General features: G+C 51.5%; 2 protein-coding genes and 1 non-coding gene across 11 annotated transcripts in view; 1 reads left to right on the forward strand and 2 right to left on the reverse strand.

Moving 5' to 3' along the window:
* The first annotated feature begins 225 nt into the window (after nt 1–225).
* P2RX2 (purinergic receptor P2X 2) lies at nt 226–3804 on the forward strand. Of its 6 annotated transcripts, XM_081544419.1 has the most exons (12): nt 226–406; nt 751–886; nt 992–1063; nt 1161–1236; nt 1307–1403; nt 1579–1659; nt 1779–1917; nt 2314–2444; nt 2669–2759; nt 2882–2947; nt 3044–3121; nt 3314–3804. In XM_081544419.1, the coding sequence occupies exons 1-12, from the start codon at nt 231–233 to the stop codon at nt 3416–3418; spliced, it is 1248 nt and encodes a 415-aa protein (XP_081400545.1). In that variant the 5' UTR covers nt 226–230; the 3' UTR covers nt 3419–3804. The 6 variants fall into 6 exon arrangements, with proteins under 6 accessions (XP_081400545.1, XP_081400543.1, XP_081400547.1 ...); XM_081544417.1 differs by having other exon boundaries at nt 3044–3804; XM_081544421.1 differs by lacking the exon at nt 3044–3121.
* A 1348-nt stretch (nt 3805–5152) lies between these two features.
* Nucleotides 5153–25536, reverse strand: part of POLE (DNA polymerase epsilon, catalytic subunit) — a 59198-nt gene continuing 38814 nt past the window's right edge. For 3 of the 4 annotated variants that reach the window (XM_081544407.1, XM_081544408.1, XM_081544409.1), the window contains exons 33-49: nt 24917–25057; nt 24611–24764; nt 24427–24533; nt 24037–24213; nt 23731–23954; nt 23393–23613; nt 22956–23160; nt 21607–21780; nt 20587–20712; nt 18132–18264; nt 15797–15989; nt 14676–14807; nt 14364–14557; nt 7910–8110; nt 7487–7612; nt 6788–6877; nt 5153–6642 (exon numbers count right to left, since the gene is read on the reverse strand). In XM_081544407.1, the coding sequence (XP_081400533.1) occupies nt 6529–6642; nt 6788–6877; nt 7487–7612; nt 7910–8110; nt 14364–14557; nt 14676–14807; nt 15797–15989; nt 18132–18264; nt 20587–20712; nt 21607–21780; nt 22956–23160; nt 23393–23613; nt 23731–23954; nt 24037–24213; nt 24427–24533; nt 24611–24764; nt 24917–25057 (2712 nt within the window). In that variant the 3' untranslated portion in view covers nt 5153–6528. Of the gene's footprint in view, nt 6643–6787; nt 6878–7486; nt 7613–7909; nt 8111–14363; nt 14558–14675; nt 14808–15796; nt 15993–18131; nt 18265–20586; nt 20713–21606; nt 21781–22955; nt 23161–23392; nt 23614–23730; nt 23955–24036; nt 24214–24426; nt 24534–24610; nt 24765–24916; nt 25058–25536 lie in introns of all 4 variants that reach the window. The other variant, XM_081544406.1, reaches the window with a different exon arrangement.
* TRNAC-GCA (transfer RNA cysteine (anticodon GCA)) lies at nt 12420–12491 on the reverse strand. Its single transcript has one exon. It is a non-coding gene; the product is annotated as a tRNA-Cys (tRNA).

Genomic DNA, 25536 nt, shown 5'->3' on the forward strand with positions numbered 1-25536 from the left:
CTCTGAGCGGGCAGGGGCCGAGGGCTGCCGCGACCCCGGCTGCCGGCTCGGGGTCCCACCTGGTGACACCTGCCAGGTGCGCTGGACGTCTCCGCCCCGCGTCCCCGCTGCTAGGGGACTGGTCTGGGGCAAGGAGAGGCGGGATAGGGCGGGGCGCGCGAGACCACGCCCAGGAGGCGGTGCGCGGGAGCCCCCCAGCCCTTGCTCCCAGCCCTATCGAGCTCCGGGCCATGGCGGCCGCCGAGCCCAAGCCCCCAGCGCTGGCGGCCGCGGCCCGACGCCTGGCCCGGGGCTGCTGGTCCGCGTTCTGGGACTACGAGACGCCCAAGGTGATCGTTGTGAAGAACCGGCGCTTGGGCATCGTGTACCGCGCGGTGCAGCTGCTCATCCTGCTCTACTTCGTGTGGTGGGTGCTCACGGAGCAGGGCGCGGGGAGAGGGCGCGTGGGGCATCCGGCGGGAGGGGATGTCTGGCGGGTTCACGAGGGTAGGGAGTGCTCGGGGCTAGGGCTGCTCGGACGTCCCAGGTTGGAGGGGCAGCTCTGGGCTGTGAGCAGGGAGAACGGGTCGCCCCTGGTGGAGAACGCAGGCGACTGCCGGGCTGGTCCCTCGGGCCCCCGCAGAGCCTACCCGGCCCTCGAGAGGCGGTGACGCAGCCTCGATCCCGCCGGAGTCGAGCTCATTCGTCATGGGAGAGGTCCCAGGCCTGTCCCAGGATCGTCCCGAGAGTCGGCCCTACCCGTCCGCACAGGTACGTGTTCATCGTGCAGAAGAGCTACCAGGACAGCGAAACGGGCCCCGAGAGCTCCGTCATCACCAAAGTCAAGGGCATCACCTTGTCCGAGCACAAAGTGTGGGACGTGGAGGAGTACGTGAAACCCCCGGAGGTGCGCCATACGGGCCCCGCCCTGCTCCCCGCGCACCCCGAGGGTGGAACTGATCGGTGGCCGAGCTGCCCCCACCGGCCGACCGTCCCTTCTTTCTGAGTCCAGGGGGGCAGCGTGTTCAGCATCATCACCAGGATTGAGGTCACCCCCTTCCAGACCCTCGGAACGTGCGCCGAGGTGAGGCTGCTTCGAAAGCAGAGCTGGGATGGGAGGGAGGGGCCCTGCCTGGACAGCTGCGCCTGTCCCGCTCCTGAGCAAGCGGTCTCCTCCCTAGAGTATGAGGGTCAGCAACGCCACCTGCGACTCGGACGAGGACTGTGTGGCTGGGCAGCTGGACATGCTGGGAAACGGTCAGTGTGCGCCAGCTGGGGGTAGGGGCGGGCCACGCTCCTCGCCACCTGAGCGCGCGTCTGCCCGCAGGCCTGCGGACTGGGCGCTGCATACCTTATTACCACGGGTCCTCCAAGACCTGCGAGGTGTCGGGCTGGTGCCCGGTGGAAGACGGGGCCTCAGTCAGGTGTGCGCGCCCGGTGACCCCACCCACCTGGGACCAAACTTCTTCCCTCCTTTCTCCTCACTGACCGGAGTCGGGATGTGATGGGGGAGGGGGAAGGGAAGGACAGAGCAGCTGGGAGGCTGGGAGAGGCTTTGGAAGGGAAGGGAGACTAAACACGCCCAGTCTGCCTCCTCAGCCAATTTCTCGGTACGATGGCCCCCAATTTCACCATCCTCATCAAGAACAGCATCCACTACCCCAAATTCCAGTTCTCCAAGTAAGAGCCATTAGGGTGTGGTGACAAGGGGTGGGCTGGGGTGGGAGTTGCCTCTTGGAATGTGTTGTTTGGGAGTGCATAGCTTCTCAGCATCTGATGCCGTTGGGCCTTGTCCTTAGGGGCAACATCGAGAACCGGAAGGATGGCTACCTAAAGCATTGCACATTCCATGAGGTCTCTGACCTCTACTGCCCCATTTTCAAGCTGGGCTACATCGTGGAGCAGGCAGGGGAAAACTTCGCAGAGCTGGCACACACGGTGAGGGTGCCCGAGAGCAGGCTGGACAGTCAGTTGTCTGGTCAGGTGCTGGCTGTCACCTGCATACAAAGAGTCTCGTTACAGCCCAGTCCCTTTTCAGTTTTGGCCAGTCCTGGTCCTGCTTGGGCAGAGGAAAGAGAAACAAGATCGGCTGACCCATCTGGGTGTTTGTGGCTGCTGCTAAATTATTGACTCCTGGTCACACAGTTGGGTGCTGGCACCCCTTGTGCCTTGGAAGCAGGGCACTCAACAATCCCCCTTCCCCAGTGAGCTGTCCTGAGCTATCTGGGGTGCCCCAGAGTATGCACCCCATAGGCAACCTCAGTAGGACCCCAGGGCTGTTGAAGGTCCCCTTTGAGCCCATCCTGACCTGTCTCTGTGTCCACTTCTGGGCAGGGTGGTGTCATTGGGGTCATTATCAACTGGGACTGTGACCTGGACCTTTCAGCGTCAGAGTGCAACCCCAAATACTCCTTCCGGAGGCTGGACCCCAAGCACATCCCAGCCTCATCTGGCTACAACTTCAGGTACCTTGGCTTTCGGATGCTGGGTCCTTGCCTGCCCTGACTGTGCAAGTCCAGGAACCAACAGGGCAGGTGCCCAAAGGCCCACGGACGCCAGTAGTTGGTGGTCTTGGCTGGTGCCACCCCACTGGGCGATGGGTGCACCCCACTGTCATGCTTCCCAGGGCTCTTGCACCCGGGTCATCCCATCCCAGGTACTGATGTGCTTCTGGGTCATTCTGCCCTAGGTTCGCCAAGTATTACAAAATAAATGGCAGCATCAGCCGCACACTCATCAAAGCCTATGGGATCCGCATTGATGTCATCGTGCACGGACAGGTAGGCCAGCCCACCCTGCCTACATGGGATTCGGGCTGACCCAGTCTTGGTCTCCCCTGCCACACCCCACCCCTCTCTTGAGCCCCACTCCTGACCATCTAAGGTAGTGCCTTTGCCCCCAGGCGGGGAAGTTCAGCTTGATTCCCACCATCATTAACCTGGCCACAGCGCTGACCTCCATCGGGGTGGTAAGAAAAGCACACTAGGGTCGGGGATGGGTGTGTTCCCCGGGCGAGATGGGGGGCAGGTGCCAGGCCCTCATGCATTTGTCTTGCTGGCCTCAGGGCTCTTTCCTGTGCGACTGGATCTTGCTAACATTCATGAACAAAAACAAGGTCTACAGCCATAAGAAATTTGACAAGGTGTGTACTCCAAGGCACTCCTCAGGCAGCTGGCCTGTGACCCTGGCCCTTGTCTTGGGCCAGGCCCCTCCCCCACCCTATCCCTGCTCTACAGACCCAGGTCAGGTTGGCCAACTGCAGGGTGAGGGGCAGAGCCAGGCCCGGGCTGTCCCACCCCCATGGCCTTGCCCCACCTCTACCCCATCTGAGCAGATGGTGGATGCTCCTGAGCGGGGTGCGGGACCAGGGCTTTGCACCTCCGAGGCTTCCCAACAGGACTGCGTGCTCACAGACGTCCGAGGTTTGGCCCAGCTCTGAGCCTACTTCCACCTTCTGCCACACTGCACTTAAGACCCCGGGCGTGTCAGGGACCCCTGACATCTGAGGCCCCAGGACAGCCCCTGACTCTCCAGGGCAGCACAGCTGGGACCATGGACATGGGCCCCGCCCACACACCTCAGCAAAACCAGCAGCCAGTGTCCCCGTGCAGCTAGGCTGTGGGGTGACATGAATGGGACGACTACTCCTGCTCCATCTTATCCCCCAACTGCTCAGGGGTTTGTAAGGGGCAAGCCCCTACCTCCTCCCTAGCTGCCTTCCTCTCAGGCTCTTTGCTGCTGCCCACCCACCCAGCCCTACCCAGACCCTCTGCTTGCCTCACAGCTAAGAAATCACACATCCACTGTCCAATAAAACTGTGACCAGAACCTTCTAGCCTCTTCTTTGGGGGAGAAGCATCTTGAGGCTCTTGACAAACGCACCATGGCAGGTCTCTGCACATGGCGGGCAGTGGGTGTGCTTGGTCCTCACCTTTCCCTAGCCAGCCTGGGTGCAGTGTGTGGACACATCTGCTGCCCCCAAATCCAGTCAGGTTACAATCAGGTCTCACGGGGGGACCAGTGGTGGGGGACACACAGGCTGAGTGCATCCCAGCATCTGTCCTTCAGCTTCCTATAGTCATCATCCCAGACCCCAAACCTCAAAACAGGGGGAAAGGATGGTGCCTCTCAAGGAGGAAGAAAGCCAGGAGGCAGGCAATGAGAACTGTACCCAAGGAAAACAAAAGCTTAGGCTGAGACCAAAATGCCCACCCAGGACCCGAGGCTCTATTTAACATGGGGATGGGGGCCAGGGAAGGAATTGGGTGCTAGGGAACAGGAGTGGACACAGCAGGGCGAGGTTGGAACAGCCGGCACTAGCCGGATCAGGCCTATAGATAATCTGGTTATGTCCTTGGATGCTACAATGGTCACTCCACTCAGCAGCTCTGACACAACTTGGCCAGATGGTGGTTTCAGTTTCCCCAGCAACGGCAATGACCAGTGCACAGGTCTGAGGCACAGTGCCTCCCACAGATCATTTCACCTGTGACCCTGTCACAACCAAGGTCAGAGCTGGTCTTTCCACCTGCTGACAGGACCAGCACCACCCACTGGAGCCAGCAACTCCCCAAGAAGCCCCCCTCATCCCTGCAGATCCTCCTGTGCCTGTGATGTCAACTCCATGGGCCACTCAGATGCTCAGAGCCCCAGCTCTAGTTTTAGAGAAACTGGCTTTTCCAGTTGGGGCTGGGCTGTAGCTCAAGAATTCGGGTCAGGGGCTCAGGTTTCCCATCCCCCAGCATGAGTGACCCTGGGACCTCCACCACCCCCAAAGCTGGCCTCTGAGGGAACCACTGGGAGCTGTGGTGCCCCCGCCCTGCTGCAGGGAGCACAGGGTGGGGGTGAGCCACACAGCCCCAGCTCCTCACTCTGTGCTCCCCTGGGACTTCTCTGGCTCCGTTTCCAGGAAGGCTGATTAGTCCTCTTCCTCCCCCACCCAGCCCTAATTTGATTTGTTCTCCATCTGGGGGCTGCCGGGCGCCATCACCTTCCAAGCAGAGTCAAGTTTCCTGCAGTCACTGGACCTGGATGTGCCAGTGGGCAATAGCAGTACCCAGCTGACAAACCCAGCCGGACACATGTCAGTTACTAAGTCTTCTTTCCTCCTTTCTTCCAGAGACCCAGGCGCGAGCATGCACACACACACACAGAGTAAAGACAATAGGAAATGTAGAAGTCAAAGTGTAAATTAGGTAACAGGGACAAATCTAAATCAGGCTCCAGAGCCAACAGTGCGACTTCCACTGCTCACCCGTTTGGGTTTCTGAGTTTATGATTTAATGTGCTTGCTGCCTTGCCAATCTGACTGGTTTTCTTCTGCTTTCAGTCGCATTTAGTTAAAAATGAGGTGGAGGCAGTCAGTCTCATGTTCTGGGGTTGCTGGAGGAACAGAGGGAGCAACTCCTGCTCAGCAGAGGGTTCCCTGGGCTGCTGGCAGGCAGCCTCTCCAACCCAGCTCCGTCCCAGAGGGGAAAACAGCACGACCCACATCTCTGTGAAGCACCAGGACCCTGAACAAGCTGGTGGTATCACCTTTTGCTGGTGGTATCACCTTTTAAAGGTGGCACAGGCCAAGGACCCTCTTTGCCTCAGGCAGAGGCTGGGCAGGCCCTTGGGGTCAGAGGTCTTGGACTGATCCCTGAGGCTGAGAAGCAAGAACACAATGATCTCAATCCTGGTAACATTTCTGCTGCCCTTTTCTCCATCCTCTGCCCCCCACCCCTCAGAGATGAAGGAAAGAACCTAGTGTTGCACATGAAGAAATACTTTTCGAGAATCCAGGTGCTGACATATGATGTCGAAGTCTGCGATAACGGTGTGCCTCATCCCCCCTGGGGCCCCAAGGCCTCCTGCTGCGGTGGTCCCCTCACAGCAGGTGCAGAGGGAGAGGTGCTGGGCCCCTCTGTGGCTGAGCCCGTCTGAGACGCCCCTACTCAGCCTTCCTGCCCCCAGCCCAGTCTCGCTGCTGTTGACAAGGTGACTCCGCCATATACAAACAGCCCAGCAGACCTCACTCTGACCCTGAATCTCCACAGAGGAGCCCAAGCCCCAGAACTCAGTGTATGAGAGATGCCCAGGTGACTGTGGGTTCAGTCAGGATCCCCGGGATGCAGCCCAGCAACTGCAGGGCGTGGGACAGCACTACTCCTGGAAGCCGGGGCTGCACACTCCCTCAGGCGCCCCTTCACCCTGGGTCTGGCTCCCAGCCCCCCTCAGGGTCTCAGTTCAAACAGAGGACCTCCGAGGGCACCTCAGGGCAGCAGAGGAGGAGGCACAAAGGGCTGGGGCTACAGGAAGGGCCATGCAGCAGCAGCAGAGCATGTTTATCCAGTGAGAAACCAGCCCTGGGACCCCCTCGCTGGAGACGCTTCCTGGGCCCTGCTCGAGGCAGGGAACCCCAGAGAGCCGGGAAGTGAAGCCACTTCTTGCTCTGACTGGTTCATGCTTCTTCTGGGCTGTGTGACCTGCTCCCTGAGGGCTGTCCTCCTGGGTGGCCGTCTTGGGTGTGGGACATCGGAGCAGAGAACAGGGACACTGCCCACACTGCTAATGGCCCACTTGGGGGTTCTGAAGCTGCAGCCAATCCAGGGTCTCCTTGAGGTACGACATGCCATAGTGCTGGGCAATGTTCCGGAAGATTCCAATCTGTTCCAAGAAGACCTACAGAAATGACCAGTCATAGTGAGACCTAGTCCCAGAGAAGGGACAGGGAGGCAAGGCCAAGGTTCAGAGAGGACAGATGGTCCGGGGTGGGGGAGGGGAAGAGGGGAGGGCGGCAGGGTCGGCCGTCCATGGGAGCCCCCACCTTAGTGTGGATGGTGAGGGAGAAGCCCCCCGCACAGCTGCAGTACACGGCCATGTTGGTCTGCTTCACACCCCGGCACTTCAGGCAGACCTGCAAGGAGACGCAGCCCCGGTCAGAGCTTCCCCGCCCCAGGCCAGAGCTGGCCAGTCACTTGGCACCAGACAGGCTTTTCACCTCAGTTACAAATAAAATCTGAGACTTGATATGGGCTTTATCCAAACACGCCAACTGCTTCCCAACACCCTCCCTGTGGACATCTCCCTTTGACTCTGAGTCTGCGGTCCCCTATCCATCACACCGGGCACCAGCTGTTCCCTGCCTGAACCCCAACACCTCCCTTGGGTTTTCACTCCCCCATCGAAGGCTGAAAGCTTCCCTCTTTCACACACACACACTGCCTGTTGATTCTCTTTACTCTGACCATCACTTTCTTGTCTTGTCTTGTCTCCCTCTACTAAGATAAAGGTCCATGAAGCCAGCAATCAGCCCCTGTAGGTGCCTAACAGATGCTCTAAGAGTCAGCTGGGCCCGTGGACGAGGCCTGACCCAAGAGGTGTCACCTTGGAGGATCAGGTTACAACTTGAGACTTGTGCACACCTCTCATTTCCTATGGGTGCAAACTGCTTACTGATGAGACCTCCACCTACTGGAAGGGTGGTCAGACTAGTTGCAGACCCAGCACTAAGCCCGCTGCTCACCAGGTCCTGCAGGGTAAAGGCCATCAGCTTCTTCTGTAGGGCCTCCACCAGGGCCATCTCAATGACTGAAGAGTCGTAGGCAACCTGACAGTTGGAGCAGAGCCACTGAGGCAGCACGGTCCCATCCTGGACAGACAGGGAAAGGGACACGTCACCTTCCTTGATCCCCAGTGCTGAGAGGGGACGGAGGGATTCTTGATGAGAAGAGTGCCACCGCGCCCACAGCTCCAGGGCACAATCGCATCTCCACTGCCATCACCCACGTGATTACCAGGACAAGGTTCTGGCATGTGGCAGCTGAATGGCCTGAAAAAGGGTGCTTGTTTCTAATTCACATCAGAGTTAGCTGGGGGCCCTGCAGCTATACGCTGAGGCCTGGATAATCTGACTGTACCAGCAAGGGGCCTGAGGGAGCTGGCCCACCTGAGAGAAGGAGGGGTCTTTGCACAGGTCCAGGTCCCGGCAGAAGTTACAGTTGTGGCAGATGACCTCAGGGAGCACGTAGGAACGGCAGGGGTCTCGGAACTGGGCCTCCTCTGAGAACTCGCCTACATCTACCAGGCGCAGCAGGTCTCGGTTTAACTTGTTCACCTGGTTTGTGATGTTGGTGTCCAGAGACAGGACCTGCAGAGAACAGAGCCCATGTCAGGGACGGCTCCCAGCCCTCCCTGTGGCTGTCTGGACCAGAAAACCCCACAGCTAGTTCTTTAAGCTACAGTTTCTCAGAAGCATCTCAACTCTCCCTTTTCCTGTTAGAAGAATCATAGGTAAGAAATGCCTCCTGCCCATCAGTGATTCCCCAACTTAGGGTCACAGGCATGGAGGTGCTGTCCCCAGGCCTCGGGGTGTCTGGGACACACCAGGGGGCTCTGGGACACACCAAAGCATGCTCTACCTGTCACCCTTAGGGACTCCTTCTTCCTCAATGACAGGCAGCCCCAAGTTCACCAGAGCTTTACCATCTCAAATGCAAAGGGGCTGACTTCAACCTTCCATGGTGGAGGGATTTCCAGGCCAGCCCAGAAAAGTCCCTGTAGCACACGTGTGTGTTACAGCCCGTGGTGTGGACATGGGAGGTTCAGCTCCCACCATGGTGCTGGCAGAGCCATAGGGAGTCACCAAGCTTCCTGTCTGTAAATGAGAGGACAGGACCGACATCTTCCCCAGGTCTCTCCCAGCCCTAAAGCTCTTGTCCTAGCACAATGCCAAGACATCACAAACATCACTTAGAAAATGTCTCTGAGGGGAGTGTTTATGGTCAATGTGAAGCAAAGTGGGTGAATTTGAATGTATATTTACAATGAGGATCGGTGGCCTATTGGGAACTATTGTTTAAAATATATATACATTATACACGTCCCTTACATAGGGAGAACAGTGGACTTAATTAAAAGAGACAGAAAAAAATGAAAGTGAATTTACCAAACATGAAGGAAGAAGTAATACTGTTCTATACACAGTATCTTCCAGAAAACACAAGAGGGAGAACACTTCTGTAAGATAACTAATGACTGTCATGTGCACAGACTCAAATATCCTCAACAAAATACGGGCAAATTGAACCCACTGATATTTTGACCAAGTGGGATTTACCCCTGGAATGCAAGGCTGGATCAACACTAGAAAATCAGTGCAATTCACCATATTAACAGATTAACGAATAAAAACCAATATGATCATTTCAACTGAGGGAGAAAAAGTCCTTAACAAAATTCAACACCCATCCATGATTAAAACTCTCAGGATGGGACTTCCTTGAGGATCCAGTGGTTAAGACTCTGTGGTTCCAAAAACAGAAATATAGACCAATGAACAAGATAGGAAGTCCAAAAGTAAACCCACACACCTCTGGGTACCTTATTTTTGACAAAGGAGGCAAGAATATACAATGGGGCAAAGACAGTCTCTTCAATAAGCAGTACTGGCAAAACTGGACAGCTACATGTAAAAGAATGAAATTAGAACACTTCCTAACACCATACACAAAGGTAAACTCAAAATGGATTAAAGACCTAAATGTAAGACCAGAAACTATAAAACTCTTAGAGGAAAACATAGGCAGAACACTTGATGACATAAATCAAAGCAGGATCCTCTATGACCCACCTCCTAGTGTAATGGAAATAAAACAAAAGTAAACAAGTGGGACCTAATTAAACTTAAAAGCTTTTGCACAGCAAAGGAAAGTATAAACAAGGTGAAAAGACAACCGTCAGAATGGGAGAAAATAATAGCGAATGAAACAACTGACAAAGGATTAATTTCCAAAATATACAAGCAGCTTATAGAACTCAATACCAGAAAAACAAACAACCCAATCAAAAAGTGGGAAAAAGACCAAGAGACATTTCTCCAAAGACATACAGATGGCTAACAAACACATGAAAAGATGCTCACCATCACTCATTATTAGAGAGTGCAAATCAAAACTATAATCACCTCACATTGGTTAGAATGGCCATCATCAAAATGTCTACAAACAATAAATGCTGGAGAGGGTATGGAGAAAAGGGAACCCTCTTGCACTACTGGTGGGACTGTAAATTGATACAGCCCCTGTGGAAGATGGTATGGAGATTCCTTAAAAAACTAGAAATAAAACCACCATATGACCCAGCAATCCCACCCCTACACATACTCTGAGGAAAGCAAAATTGAAAAAGACACATGTACCCCAATGTTCATTGCAGCACTATTTACAATAGCTAGAACACAGAAGCAACCTAGATGTCCACTGACAGATGAATGGATAAAGAAGTTGTGGTACATATACACAATGGAATATTACTCAGCCATAAAAAGGAATGCATTTGAGTCAGTTCTAATGACGTGGATGAACCTAGAGCCTATTATACAGAGTGAAGTAAGTCAGAAAGAGAAAGATAAATATAATATACTAATGCATATATTGGAGAAGGCAATGGCAACCCACTCCAGTCCTCTTGCCTGGAAAACCCCATGGACGGAGGAGCTTGGTAGGCCGGAGTCCATGGGGTCGCAGAGTCGGACACGACTGAGCGACTTCACTTTCACTTTTCAACTTTCATGCACTGGAGAAGAAAATGGCAACCCACTCCAGTGTTCTTGCCTGGAGAATCCCAGCGACCGTGGAGCCTGGTGGGCTGCCGTCTATGGGGTCGCACAGAGTCGGACATGACTGAAGCGACTTAGCAGCAGCAGCAGCAGCAACGCATATATACAGAATCTAAAAAGATGGTTCTGAAGAATTTCTCTGCAGGGCAGCAATGGAGAAATAGACATGGAGAACAGACTTCTGAACACAGGGAGAGGGGAGGAGAGGGTGAGATGTATGGAGAGTAACATGTAAACTTACATTACCATATGTAGAATAGATAGCCAATGGGAATTTGCTGTATGACTCAGGGAACTCCAACAGGGGCTCTATCTACCTAGAGGGGTGGGATGGGGAGGGGGATGGGAGAGAGGTTCAAGATGGAGGGGACATATGTACACCTGTGGCTGATTCATGTTGAGGTTTGACAGAAAATAACAAAATTCTGTAAAGCAATTACCCTTCAATTTAAAAATAAATAAAATTTTAAAAAAAATCCACAAAAAAGAAAAAGACTGCTTCCACTGCAGGGGACACAGATTGGATCCCTGGTCGGGGAACTAAGTACCACATGCTGCAAGATGCGGCCGAAAAACAAACTCACTCTCAGGAAATGACAGTTATCAAGGCACCAAGGAACTTTCTCCATCTGCTGCAGGGTGTCCTCTCAACAATCTACAGAGGATTTTTTTTAATGGAAACTGATATGCTGGATTTGAAATTTGTAAGGAAAGGCAAATTAAGTCAAAATAATTTGGAAAAAAGAAGAATAAAGATAAAGCATTCACACTACCTGGTTTCAAAACTTATTGATAAAGTTATAGAAATTAAGACAGTGTGGTGTTTTACTATTTTTTTTTTCAGTGTGGTGTTTTAGAATAGACAGACATTTAGACTGATGGAAACCCAGAAACAGACCCATATACATACATAGCCAGTTAAGTTTTGAAAAAAAGCACAAACATAATTAGATGGAGAAAAGCTAATTTTTTTTTAACATATAGTGCTAGAATAATTGGGATATGCTTATGCATAAATATGAAAGTGTTAGTCACTCAGTCGTGAGTGACTCTTTGCGATCCCATGGACTATAGCCTGCCAGGCTCCTCAGTCCGTGGGATTTCTCCAGGCAAGAATACTGGAGTGGGTTGCTATTTCCTTCTCCAGGGGATCTTCCCAACCCAGGGATTGAACACAGGTCTCCTGCATTGCAGGCAGACTCTTTACTGTCTGAGCCACTAGGGAAGCCTCAATTTATAACATACACATTGTACAAAAATTAACTCAAAACCTAAAACGATAAAACTGCTAGAAGAAAACCTAAGAGAAAAGCTTTGTGACCTTGGTTAAAACAAAGATTTCTTAGATATGACATCAAAAGTTGAACCCTTATAAAGTGAATTATTAGATCAAAGTTAAGATCCACTGCTCATTGAAAAACACTGTCAAGGAAATTTTGAAAAGGCAAGCCAAAGTTTGGGAAGAAATATTTGGAAATCACACATTTGACAAAGGACTTATATCCAGAAATATGAAGAACTCTCAAAACTCAACAATAAGAAAAATAACCCAATAACTGATTCACTTTGCTGTACATCTGAAACCAACACAACATTGTAAACCAACTATACTCCAATAAAAATTATTAAAAAAGAAAAATAATGGGCAAAAGATCTGAACATTTCACCAAAGACATAGAACAAACACACACATGAATAAAATCTCCACATCATTAGCATTATGGAAAGTGAAAGTGACTCAGTTGTGTCCGACTCTTTGCGACCCCATGGACTATGCAGTCCATGGAATTCTCCAGGCCAGAATACTGGAGTGGGTAGCCTTTCCCTTCTCCGGCAGATCTTCCCAACCCAGGAATCGAACCAGGGTCTCCTGCATTGCAGGCAGATGCTTTACCAACTGAGCTATCAGGGAAGCCCAAGTAGTATTAGGGAAACGCCAAGTTAAAAACATGATGATATACCACTACACATCTATTTGGACAGATAAAACTTTGAAAATTAACAATGCCAAGTTCCAGCGGGGCGCAGGGCAGTTGGCACTATAGTCACTCATCGCCGATGAGAATGCAAAACAGAGCCACTTTACAAACACGAAATGACCCAGCAATTCCCCTGCTGGGTTTTTACTCAAGAGAAATGAAACTTATTTTCACACAAAAACCTGTATGAGAATGTTTACAGTGGCTTTATTGACAATCACCCATAAGTGCAAACAATCCGAATGTCCTATAATCGGGGAGCTATGGTCCTCCCATACAATGGAGCACTAGTCAGCAATGGAAAGGAACAAGCAACGACATGGAGGAACCCCAGGTGCATTTTGCTCAGTGAAGGAAGACAGACCTAAAAGGCTACATGACCAACCACTCCACTCATGTGACATTCTGGAAGAGGTTTCAACGCAGGGACAGAAGAGATTGGTGGTTCCAGGGATGCAGGCCGAGAGGAGAGGCAGAGTCCCAAGGGGAAGCACGGGGAAACTCTCGGGTGGAGAACGTTCTGTACCTTGCTGTTGGTGGCCAGTTCACATATCCACATGTGAAAACACAAACAACTGTACTTCACAGAGAAAAATTTAAAACGTAAATAAACATAGGGACATGAGGGCTTCCCTGGTGGCTCAGTTGTCAAGAATTTGCCTGCCAATGCAGTACACAGCGGTTCAATCCCTGATCCGGCATGATCCCACATGCTGAAGAGCAGTAAGCCCATGAGCCACAACTATTGAGCCTGTGCTCTACAGCCCGGGAGCTACAACTACTGAGCCCTTGGGCCACAAGTACTGAAGCCTGTGTGCTCTAGAGCCTGTGTTCTGCAACGAGAAGCCACCGTAAAGAGAAGCCTTTGCACCGCAATGAAGAATAGGCCCTGCTCACCTCAACTAGAGAAATCCCAAAGAGCAATGAAGACCCAACACAGCCATAATACATAGTTTTAAAAATAAAAAACAAACACAGAGACAAGACAGATCAGCATGTACCGGGGGTGGGGAACTCTGGAGGGTGATGTACGACTCTGTATCCTGACTGTGGTGGTGAATACGTGATTGGCTGCCCCATGGAATGCACTCTAAAAATGGTGAATTTCACTGTACGTAAATTATACTTTAATAAAAATAGAACTTAAAAATTCTGAAGTCTACCAAGGAGTTAAAGTGTTATATTAAACCATTTCTTTACCACTGTGAGAAGTCACGTGATCACTGTGAAACAGAGTGCTGGGAGGTAACTTAATGGACAGTAAAGTGCTCTGTAAGGGACAATGCCTGCCAGGCCCTTATCTGGTAACATTATCCCTAGTTTGAATCAGCCTACCTTTCCCAGAAAGGCATTCAGTGTCCGAGCAAGCTCTCCTCTTAGGTTCCACAGCAGCTTGGATGCTGTGGGTGCCCTGTCCAGTTCCCGGTCTGGCCCACCAGCCTCACGTGACCCGTGAGCTAGCTGGCTCTGCCGTCCCACTGCTCACCTGCCCACCTTTCACCAGCACCGCCCCGTCACCCCTCCTCCCATAGGCTCTGTACCCCCTCTGCCCGGACTTCATTCTTCTGTCAGATCCACCCACCGCCAGGCCCTCTCAGTCCTCGTGGTCTCAGCCCCGGACCCATGAGAGGTCCTTCCTCACCTGCCCCTGCCCTGAACCCACCTCTCGGCACCTGTGCTCTCTGAGCTCACCTGTGCCCTCCAGGGGAGGACAGGGGTCTTTCCCACAGTGACTGCACTGGCTGCAGTGGGTGTTTGTGGAACAGAGGAGTGACTTGCACACACGTCAGTGGGAATGTCCTCACCTTGCACACATATTTGATGAACTCCAGAGCAGGATTATTGAGCAGCAGGTGAGAACCAGGCAGGACAGGAAACATTTCTGAGAGCTCAGTAGAGTTCCGAGAGCCTGTAACTTTCTTCTGAATCTTCTGTGTGATGGTGAAGAAGTTCTGAGTGAGTTCGTTTGCCACATAATCTTGTGAGAAGGTGATCATTCCTGGGAAGAGAAGCAACGTGGCGCCTGCTCCCTACCTCACACGGTGACAAGGACACCAAGGGGAGATGGGGACCCCGAGAAGCACACACTGGTGGCCTCACACAGCAAGGGTGCTCACCAGGAAGGGCTCCGGCCTCCCCCTGGGCCTCCTGGGAGAGCTGGCTGGCTCCCCTCCTCCTCACAGGGGTGCTCCCTGGGGTGCTGCGCCTCAGTTCCTCCTTCATGCTGTGGTACACGGCCACGATGTATGCTGCAGGGAGAGGGCAGGCTCAGGCCACAGGCCACCAGAGTCAGCAACGCCTCACACATCCCAGAATCCGGGGGTACCCTGTGGCTGGTCCCGCTGCCAGCCAGATGAGGCTGAAATGTCATTAATGGTGATGATTCTATTTGCTGCACTGAGATGAGCCAGAGTCAATTAGAGAAATGGGAACAAGCAGGGCACTTGCTGATGCCCAGGTTCATGCTTAGAGAGACTGCTGCACAGCTGAGGCAGCGAGCACCAACCTTCATACCAACTGGTGCAAAAGAGGGCTTGCCTCGCCTCTTGGGGTCAGCACACTTCTCCAAAAACTCCACGGGTCCACTTGTTCCAAAAGAGAACTTGAGAAGGTGAAGAACTCAAATATAAATTGACAGGAGATAAAATGATCATAAACAGAACTCCCTCTGTCGTTATATACATAGATGTACCTGACAATTTATGATGCTCTTCATCAACTGTTCTAATGATTAGTTCTGAATTACAATGGGTACTTAATTTCTCATTTCTTTCTCACATCAAGCTAAATAACTTGGCTTGCAAACACTAAACCTTTATTTCTTTTTTAAATTTTTATTGGAGTATAGTTGATTTACCATGTGGTGTTACTAACCACTAATGCCTTTAGCCCCAAATGAAATATAGGGGTTTCTCACACTAGAAGTTGAGCCTCAGAGACCAGCCAGTGGGGCAGTTGATTCAGGAACTAAACTCCTCTACATGGGATCTCCTTTAGTCACTGTAAGTGTACACGCACAACCTCGGGGGTGGAACTATGAAGCCTTCGTGATGCCCCAAGGCAGCCTTCCTCACCGTGGGGTTCTGGGAGAGTCTGGGGCCTGGGCAGAGCCCGAGGGTCTTCTTTCTGCCTCTCACGGTGCTATGCAGCCAGGGCACGCACGCTCGGCACGCTCCCACCAGGGCCACATTATTCCCACTGCAAGACTCAGATGTGATGGTGAGTGTGGACCACTCACCTGAAACGATCATGAGGAAGTAGCTCTGGCAGGAGGCTGCCTGGGGCAGGAACTGCAGGATGTTCCAGTTGTTTTCCAGCAAGTCCTCGACATCCAGCTCCTGCGCACCTCCTTCGTCCTCCTTCTCCTCCTCGTCGTCCTCCTCTTCCTCCTCAGGTTCCCCCCGCTCTGCTCCGCCCTCTTCTGGGGAGTCCTGCTTTGACACAAAGACAATCCCAGTAACGTCTGCCCACAGCGGCACCACATGGTGGGGAGTGCCCCAGTGGAGCCTGGGTCTCTCATGTGTCCTGTTCATCTAGTCGTTCCAGCCCCCGAACCCAAGAGATCCTGCAGGACGGCTCCAAGAACAAGGTCATGTACAGAATGTGCCTGGTGTGAAGACACACTCAGTACGCCACTGTTACTTTCATTTGCTGTTTCACAGGATTCACTTTAAAATTATTCAATTTCCACTTCTCAGGAAGGGAAGAATCAAGGGTGCTTCCTGGGTGACCACCTCTCTTGTTGAGTTCCGGATCTCCTCTTGCGAGGGCCACAGTTCTGAGAACTAATCCTTAGGTAGGATGATAAGGAGTCCAGGACCCTCAAGAAGGAAAAAAGGGTCTGGGGCTCTCAAGGATGAGCGAAGGACAAACAATTTTTTCTACACTGCTTTGTCTTAGTCAATATAACAATGTATCTTGCTCCTTAACAAGAGCCTTCTGACTAACCTTGTTATCTTAAGACTTATGTTGTGGGAGTGGGTCTGGTAAGACCTCTCTATTGTTAGTTCTAATCCTATTATCTTGTACTGAGGGAGTGGGTCTGGTAAGATCTTTTACTGTAATAAAGTATATAACTCCCTTGCTAAGACTAGCTGGGGGGGGGGGGCGCACTCCCCATCCCTCTTCTGACGTCTCTGTCAGAAGCTTTCTCTGTCCCTTTTTCACTTTAATAAAACTCTGCTACACAAAAGCTCTTGAGTGATCAAGCCTGGTCCCTAGTTCCGAAACTAAATCTTCTTTGGAGATTGACATTGGAATCTGACACTGTAAGCTATCAGTTCTACCAAAGATCTAGTTCTGGTGGACAGGCCCCCCCCCCCCTTGACTAAGGTCCCCTTTCTATACAGCACCTTTGATTTCAACTTCTGAACTCTAACAGCCACCATCCTTATTAAGAGCAGCAACCACTCCTGCCTTCCCTTATGCATCTACATGACCTGTACTTCCTTCCCTTGCATGTGGTCTCAGTGAACCTCCCAACCCCAGCACCAAGGGCAGCCTTTGTTTCTGGTCTGCTCTCAGCAGATGGCGTCTTCCTTCTGGGGGTGCTCTCCTTTTGACACCTGAGGCCCCACCCCCTCACCTCCCTCACCCACTGGTAGCTTCCTCCATGGGGACCTGCCCTGGGGGAGTTGTCCTCTCAACTCATACTTACCCCCAGGTGATCTCACCAGCCCCACTGCCAGGCTCACAGATGACCTCAAGTTTCACCTCCATCCCCCACCCCCCTCCAAGACGCACAGTCACTATCCGACCCCTGCATCTCCACTGTGCACATTAAGCAAACAACAGGGGCGGCAAACACATGTGCCCCAGATAAGCACAGCTCCCTTCTCCCCACACTTGCTCTCTTGCCCCATTCATCGGGGTTCACACATCCAGGCAAAGCTCCCTCACACACAACCTACATGCTCAGACATCACCCTTGTGTCCCAAGCATCACCCCACTGGCCTGTCCACACCCCCTTCAATACCCACCTGAGTCCTTCTCCCTGACTCTACCTTGCCCTGCACCCTCCTCTGGGCCGACACCAACTGGGCTCCACTCAGATCTTGACCTCCTGCAGTAATGTCCACTCAGGACCCAAGTGGAAGTCAGGCCCTGACACTTGCCCACTCAGAATCTCCCCGTCAATAAAAGCCAAGTCTCCATCACAGCCCTCGGCCCAAGTGGCCTGGTCCCAGCCAGCTCTTTGTCCACATCTGTGACCACTGTCCCTGCCTGTGCCGTAACTCAAGGCAGCTTCACATCTCAGTGCCATCACCTCCTCGGAGGACTCCTAGACCCCTCATCTACATTGGCCGCTGCCCCAGGGCTCACTCTCTGCCCCTACCAGCTTTGTCTACTCTGAGCCCTTACTGTTGTCGACACTGCCGTATATATCTACTTGTCTGCTCGTTCATGATCCTTTCCCTCCAGACTTCATGATGTTTACTGCTGCATGACTGGGGCCTAGAACCGTGCCTGGAACTCAGCTTGTGACCATCAAGTGTACACTGAAGGGACAACATGGACCCTTCAAATTGCTTCAGATTCCAACCTCAGCTCTCTAAGACTGGTTACCTCTTACCTGTCCACAGTGAATCCTAGATGGAACAGTTCCTTTGATTCCACCGTAATTAGAGGGATCCATCCAGAGAAGAAATTCCCAGCATTGAGAAAAGGAAATTGACAAAGAATGGAAGATCTCTTTAGAGTGGATGCTAAAAAGAAACAAGACAGAAATTGTTTGAATGAAATCAATGGTCTTCCCCTTTTACTCTACTTTCCTTTTTTTTTATTATCTGTTCACCCTCTACTTATTTAAAAATGAATTTAAAGTGGATTCACATTTTATCATCCCTCAGGCTTTCTAGGGAAAATGATTGGTGTGGCCACTATGGAGAACAGAATGGAGGTTCCTTAAAAACTAAAAATGGAGCTACCATATAACCCTGCAATCCCACTCCTGGGCATATAGCCAGAGAAAAACATGGTTCTAGAGGACACATGGACCCAACGCTCACTGCAGCACTGTTTACAACACCAAGACATGGAAGCAACCTAAATGTCCATCAACAGAGGAATGGATAAAGATACATATAGACAATGGACTATTACTCAACCACAAAAAGAGAATGAAATAATGCCATTTACAGTGACATGAATGGACCTAGAGATTGTCATGATGAGTGAAGTACATGAAGAGAAGGAGAAATATCATATGACATCCGTTATATGCAGAATCTAAAAAGAAATGATACAAATGAACTTATTTACAGAACAGTGACAGACTCACAGACTTAAGAGAACCAATTTATGGTTGCTGGGCGTAAGAGCTGGGAGAAGGGAAGTTAGGGAGCTTGGCTGGGAGAGACATGTACACACTGCTATATTTAAAATGGATAACCAACAAGGACCTACTGTACAGCACAGGGAATTCTGTTCAATGTTATGTGGCAGCCTGAATGGGAGGGGAGTTTGGGGGAGAATGGATACATGTATATGTATGGCTGAGTCTCTTTGCTCTCTATCTGAAACTATCACAATATTGTTAATTGGCTACACTCCAACATAAAATAAAAATTTCAAAAACAAATAAAAAAAAATGAATTTAAGGTAGATTCACATCTTATTATTCCTCAAAGCTTCCTAGGGAAAATGATAAACATAATACTAAGGAGACATCTGAGTTAACCAGGAGGGGGAAACAGGGTCCAGTATTGAGAGAATGACAGGTGAGAGCTGCAGAGGGAACCCCAGGGAGTACTGTGGCTTGTCCTCCAGCACTTAGCAGAGCACAGATCACACTCGTGTGTGAGAAAATCACACCAGCCTCGAGTACCTGCTCCCACCAGTGTCAGAGCCTCATACATAGGGGCATGTGGGGCTGTGCTCACAGAAGTCTTGCTTCAACAGAGGTAATAATGAACCCTAGACTACACATTGCTCTGGCTCTGACTATAAATCTCAATAAATGCCCAAAGGGATCAAACTGTTTTCAAGTAACATGAAGCTCAAGAATATTTACAGGAATGCAAAAGTAGCCGACAGACAAGCGAAGGTTTTTAATGTCTGGCATCCAGTCCTGTATCACCAGGTGTGCAAAGAAGCAGAGAAACACAACAAATGAGAAGAATCTATCAGTTGAAAACAAATCAGAGTTGACATAAATATTATAATGAGCAGAAAAGGACATTAGAACAGTTATAATTGTACAGTTATTATAATTGTATTTCATGTGTTAAAAAAAAACTAGAGGGAAGATTGAACATGTTAAGCAGACTCTAGAAATGTAGGAGACCCAAATCAAGCTTCTAGAGATGAAAACTGTCGTGTCTGAAAAGAAAAATATACTGGATGGGATTAATGGCAGATAAAACACTCTAGAAGATAAGTGAACTTAAAGATATAACAACAGAAACTTATCCAAAAAGAAACACAAAGAAGAATAAAGGACTTCCAAAAAATATCTATCTGGGGCTTCCCTGGTAGCTCAGTGGTAAGGAATCCATCAGACAATACAGGAGACATGGGTTTCATCCCTGGTCGGGTAAGATCTCACACGCTGCAGAGCAACTAGGCCCGTGTACCACAACTACTGAGCCTGTGGTTTAGAGCCTGAGAGCCACAATTACTGAGCCCACAAACCACAACTACTGAAGCTGATGCACCCTAGAGCCTACTCCACAACAAGAGAAGCCACTGCAATGAGAAGCTGGTGCACCACAACCAGAGAGTAATCCCCATCTCTGCAACTAGAGAAAAGCCCGAGCAGCAATGAAGGCCTAGCACAGCCAAAATAAATAAATAAATAAAAATAAAATTATATATATATATATATATATCTCCATCTGCAATTCTATGCCCAGCAAAAGTATCTTTCAAAAACAAAGGTGAAATAAAGGCTTTTTCAGATACCTAAAGGCAGAAGAATTTGTTACCAACAGAGCCACACTACAAGATATGTTAAGGAAGCCTGTCAGCAGCAGGTAAATAGAGCTTATGAGAACAGCAGCGAACGAAGGGGACAAGAATGCTGACACCTGTTGGTGATGTACTCCACGTAGGCCAGGGCGTCCTCCACCCGCCGCTTCTTGGTGCAGAGGATGATGCGGTTGAAGTTGGCATAGACGACCGATGACCCCAGGCGCTTGAACTCGGCGATGAGCCTGCAGACCAAGTTCAGAATCAAAGGTCAAGACACCACAGAGAAAACAGTTAATGGTCCCGAAGCAGAACATATACCTAGAACTCGGAAGCAACAAAGAACAAAGAGGTCTGCATGGCCAAATCCTACCACAGACAAAACCATAGACAAAGACAGGAAAAAATCTGCAACTCATATCACAGAAAAATGGTTACTTTTTATCTAGAAAGAACTCATACAGATCAACGGGAAAAACACAAAACAAAACTATGGAAAAATGGTCAAAGGAAGTCCAATTTCATTCATAATTAGGACTGCAAATTAAAGGTATACCGAGAGAGCATTTTATCCCATCAGGTTGTTGGTGGGGCTTGGCATTGGGGACATGCATTCCCAATCTGGTTCCCAAGCGCTGGTAGTACAACCAACTGTACAACCTTTACAGGGAGCTGACAATATTGATTCAAATTAGCATTTACCTCTCTTGATTTATCTGAAAATATCCAACAGACCCGCAGCAGTGTTACTTCCTGGAGATTATTCTAGACATGTTTGCATGACCTCATGCACAAGACCATTCCTTGGTTGGTTACTGTGACAACAAAAGTTATGGAAGCAGCCGAAACATCCATTAGTGTGGTACATCCACACATGGCTCTCCAAGACCTACTGTCAATGAAGGTAAGTGAGGGGCAGAATGATAAGCACAGTGTGCAATGACTTACAAAAAAGCAGCAAAGAGACTCTGCACCATATAGCGTGTCTCTGGAAGCTAAGCTCTTCCCTGGCCCCATCTGATTGCTATGGACCACTAGCCTAGAAGTAGGCTCTTGATCCAGAGGTGCTGACCAGCTATCTTTCTGGTTTGGGGACCAAGGGATCAGTAAGCCTGGAGAAAGCCACTGGTGGCACTCACTGCAGGAAGAGTTTCTTCATCATGCTGTGCAGTGTGCGGTGCAGGGCGGGGTCATGTAGCAGTGAGGTCGGTGACCGGAGCCAGCGGTAGAAGTGCATCACCTGGTTGTCGGCGTAGACGTTGCGGTACTGCATGATCTCCTTCACCCAGCTCACCACCATGCTCTTCAGGATCCTGCAGGAGGGGTTCAGAGGGTGCCCCCCACTGTCGCTGGCACCAGCTCCTCACCATTCTGCTGTCACCTCTGCACCCTCCCTTCTGTCTAGACTCCATTCCTCACCCCTCTGTAACTCATCCGCATCCCCCACTCAACACCACCTTTCCGGCTTTTCCAACAGAGCCAGGACAGAGCTGAGAAGATGCGGGTGCCCTTCAAGGAGGCACCTCACTGCTGCGAGAACCAGGAAGAGACTGACAGCAGAGACCTCAAGGGCCCCCTCTACCTTGTGCCAGTCCGGGTCCTAACGAACAGCTTCATCACAACTGCCCCTGGTTAAATCGCCTCAGTTGTCTCTGCAAACAGCATCACAAAGCCAGTGTGATGGTTCTGCCACCTGCAGTCTGACTGCACCACCTTTCAGGACTGAACTGGCTGCTTCTCTGCCCAAACAGCCCTTGGCCCTGACCACACCACGTGCATTTTGGCTGCTGAGGCTTTCTTTCCAGAAGTCCCCTGGCCTGAAGCCCCCTCCCTCCAGTTCTGTCCTTTTTCTGTGAGAAGGCCACAGGGTGGCAGTTAAAGAAAACAGTTCTGGAATCACAAGACTTGCTCTTGAATACCAACCCTTTCCCTGAATTGCACTATGACCAAAAGCCTGGGCCTTAGTTTCCTCATCTCTACAATGGGCGACAGCCATCTTGCCTAGTGGGGCTATGAGAGCACGTGCTCCCTGCCTGTGCCACCACTGCAGTTCTCTCCCGATACCCATGCCCTGCAACCACTTTCTGTGTGGCTTTACCTGAGTTCATGTCTTGCTGTGCACCCCATAGCACATGCTTGGTGGACACCCACACCCCAAGTAAATTGGTGACTTCTTGCAGGCACACCTCTGGCCATAGGAAGCGGGCCAGAAGGCAGCACCTGGAACTGTCACTGGTACCTGGAGGGCGGCACTGCTAAGTGCCACCTGTGAGCGAAGGAAGGAGCCTGACCCTGTGCTGGTTTCTGACCAGGCAGAGGGAAGCCCTACTGACAGTGACTTAGCTCTGTTTCCAAAACAAGGACTGAGGATAAAAGGATTTCTACTGCTCCTTCTACAGGCAAACTGTTGTTCTGTCTTTGGAGAGCTGAGGGTACAAGAAGAACAAAAGGGCAGGTGATGTTCTCAGGGTGGCAAGCTTCTGGATACCTGAAGGTGTTGGAGCAGAGGGCTGTCTCATCGTAGCTGGCAGGGGCGCTGGCGGCCTGATTGCCCGTGATCATGTCCTCCAGGGAGGCCTGCTGGATCACATCAAAGCTGATGCCAATGCTGTCGGCCCCCTCCATATCATTGACGTGGTGAGACTGCAGGATGGTGTTGACGGCCAGGTTCTGAATATCCAGTTCCACGCACACTACATACAGACATTACCGCTTGTGCACTGACCCCTCCTGGGTGTGAAGCCCAATCCCAGCAAGCACCATCTCAGAAAAATCACTGCTGCTTGGGGCAGCTGACTGCACAGCCCACACCCAGAGGCCCCCTGCAGGCTCAGCTCCCAGCCCAATACACCTGAGTGCTCCCACCAGCCCAGAATGGCAACAAATAGCAGGAACAGCAGTCCCCGGTGCGCCTTGCCCACCCACCTGTGGAGTAACAGCCAGAACTGTTGATCTCCACAGGGGCTTGGTCATCAAACTCCATGACGAGCCTATTGTCATCAGCCTCCTTCCCACCCAGGTCAGGGCGTGACGTAGGAGACAGCCAGAGCAGGTGGTTGTGGCGCTGGAGGTGGCGGGCAAAGAAGAGGTCGGAGCCAAAGGTAGAGATGTCTTCGGGTAGATTCCCAACGGGGACGTGGAAGTACCTGCAGGAGCACAAGGTGCCAGGAGTTGAAAATGACTGGGGAATGCCTTCTTGCCCCCAGAGACCAGTGAGGCAGTGACAACCAACATGGCCAGAAGCACCCCTCCCCTCAGCCCACCTGCTCATCTCAAAGGCCTGTGACAGACACGTGTCCAGGTTGAGGTAGTGCCGGATCATGCGCCGGGCTCCGTGGCGTTGCCAGTCCAGAACCCCGTAGCTGATCTTGTCCGCCACGCGGACAGGCACCAGCGGGAATTCCTCCAGGACAGGGATCTCGCCAGCCAGCCTCTTCAGCTCCCAGTTGGACTGAACAGCAATGAGAGTTGGCCCACGGCGCTCCTCCTGGGTGCAGCGAAGGAAGCAGTGAGGTGGACCAGGCCCTGGGGAGGTGGCTCTCATAGCATGGGACCCCGATGGCACTCACTTTGTAGGTCAACAGGAAGCGCTGGATGGCTCTGCAGACAATCTTCAAGTCTGTTTCAGCACGAACTTCAAAAGCATGTTTTTGTGGGGGCAGGAGCTCGGGGCCCACTTTCTCCAGCAGGAGGCTGTGCTCAGCTGAGTACAGGGCGTTAAGGTTGGGCATCTGGTTGCTTCGCACCTAGACAAACAAGGGCCGGGTCAGCCGTCTTCCCACAGGGAAGGAGGGGCAGCCCTGTGAGTGGACATAGGCGGCAGGGCTACCTCTGCAGATCCACTTCTCACCCTCGCAAGAACAAGGCAGTGGTGGGAGGGAAGGGGGAGTGGGAGCTTCCTGCCCAGGGCTGTGTGCCTCTCCCAGCGAGGCTGTCCCACAGCTTGGCCCAGAACTCACGGTATCCAGCACAAACACAGCCGCCTTGCGCTGTGAGGGTACAAAGATGCCGAAGAGAGCCTTGTGGCCCTGCGTGTGGTGGTACAGGTAGATGTGGCGGATGCTCCCTGCAGGAGGACATGGCCCGTCACCCTGAGATGTGCAGGAGGTAGGGCAAAGCAAGGGCAGCTGGCACACGCCATACCTGGTTCCAGGTAGCTGAACTGGGCCAGGGAGCGCATCTCCAAGTGCTCAAGAGTGAAGGTTTCTGCTTCCCAGCCTGAAAGGTGCCTCACCAGCTGTTTATTGACCACACACACGCAGCCCAGCTGCACCAGGGCCCGAAACACTAATGGAACCTGGAAGAGGGGCACATGGGGCTGTGTGAGGGCCGATGGGGGAAGGCACAGGCCCAGCTGCTGCTGCCGGCCTGTCCATGCCTCGATTGGGTTTGTTTCCTTCTATTCCATGTAGGTGGATCCTTGCACCGTTCAGCTGGGGAAATAATCACCTGAGTCTCATACACGCCCTCGATGTCTGGCGCCGCCAGCTCAGTGTTGATCTCGTTGATATGTTCTTGGTACATGTCCTCCGGCACCGAGTACTCGTAGAGGTTGTAGACCATGTTGGAGCGAGGAAGGATGCGATTCACCTGGTGACATCATGTGACAGTGACCTCACCCACAACTGAGCTACGTGGTAATGTCTGCTACAGTGTACAGGCAAACACACATGCACACCCTTACACACAATACATGCATTGTTTAAACAGTCCCAGGATGTCTGCACACAACCATAGAGGAAAGCCCTATAGCTCATTTCTCCCTATCAGTAAAATTAAAAGGTCTGGGCCTAGCTTCAAGAAGCCCCCTGAGGCTTCTAAAAAATAGACAAGTTCCCAGACTGTGAGGGGCAGGTGCTCCTGCTACATTTTCCTGTTCTCTCCTGGGTGTAACCTAAGGGTGCAGGAAGCAAAAACCCAGAGAGAAGCTATGTTTTCCCAGACAGGAGACTAGGAATGGAACCCCTGTCCAGCCAGAGTGTGGGAACCTCAGCAAGGAGGGATCAGGAGAGGGGTGCCCCAGGGGAAAACACCCTAAAAGGAAGGATGTTCTCCTATTCACTTACATC

Source organism: Giraffa tippelskirchi, chromosome 11, assembly GCF_054371585.1.
Source record: "Giraffa tippelskirchi isolate mGirTip1 chromosome 11, T2T-mGirTip1v1.2.pri, whole genome shotgun sequence".
NCBI classification, from domain to species: domain Eukaryota; kingdom Metazoa; phylum Chordata; class Mammalia; order Artiodactyla; family Giraffidae; genus Giraffa; species Giraffa tippelskirchi.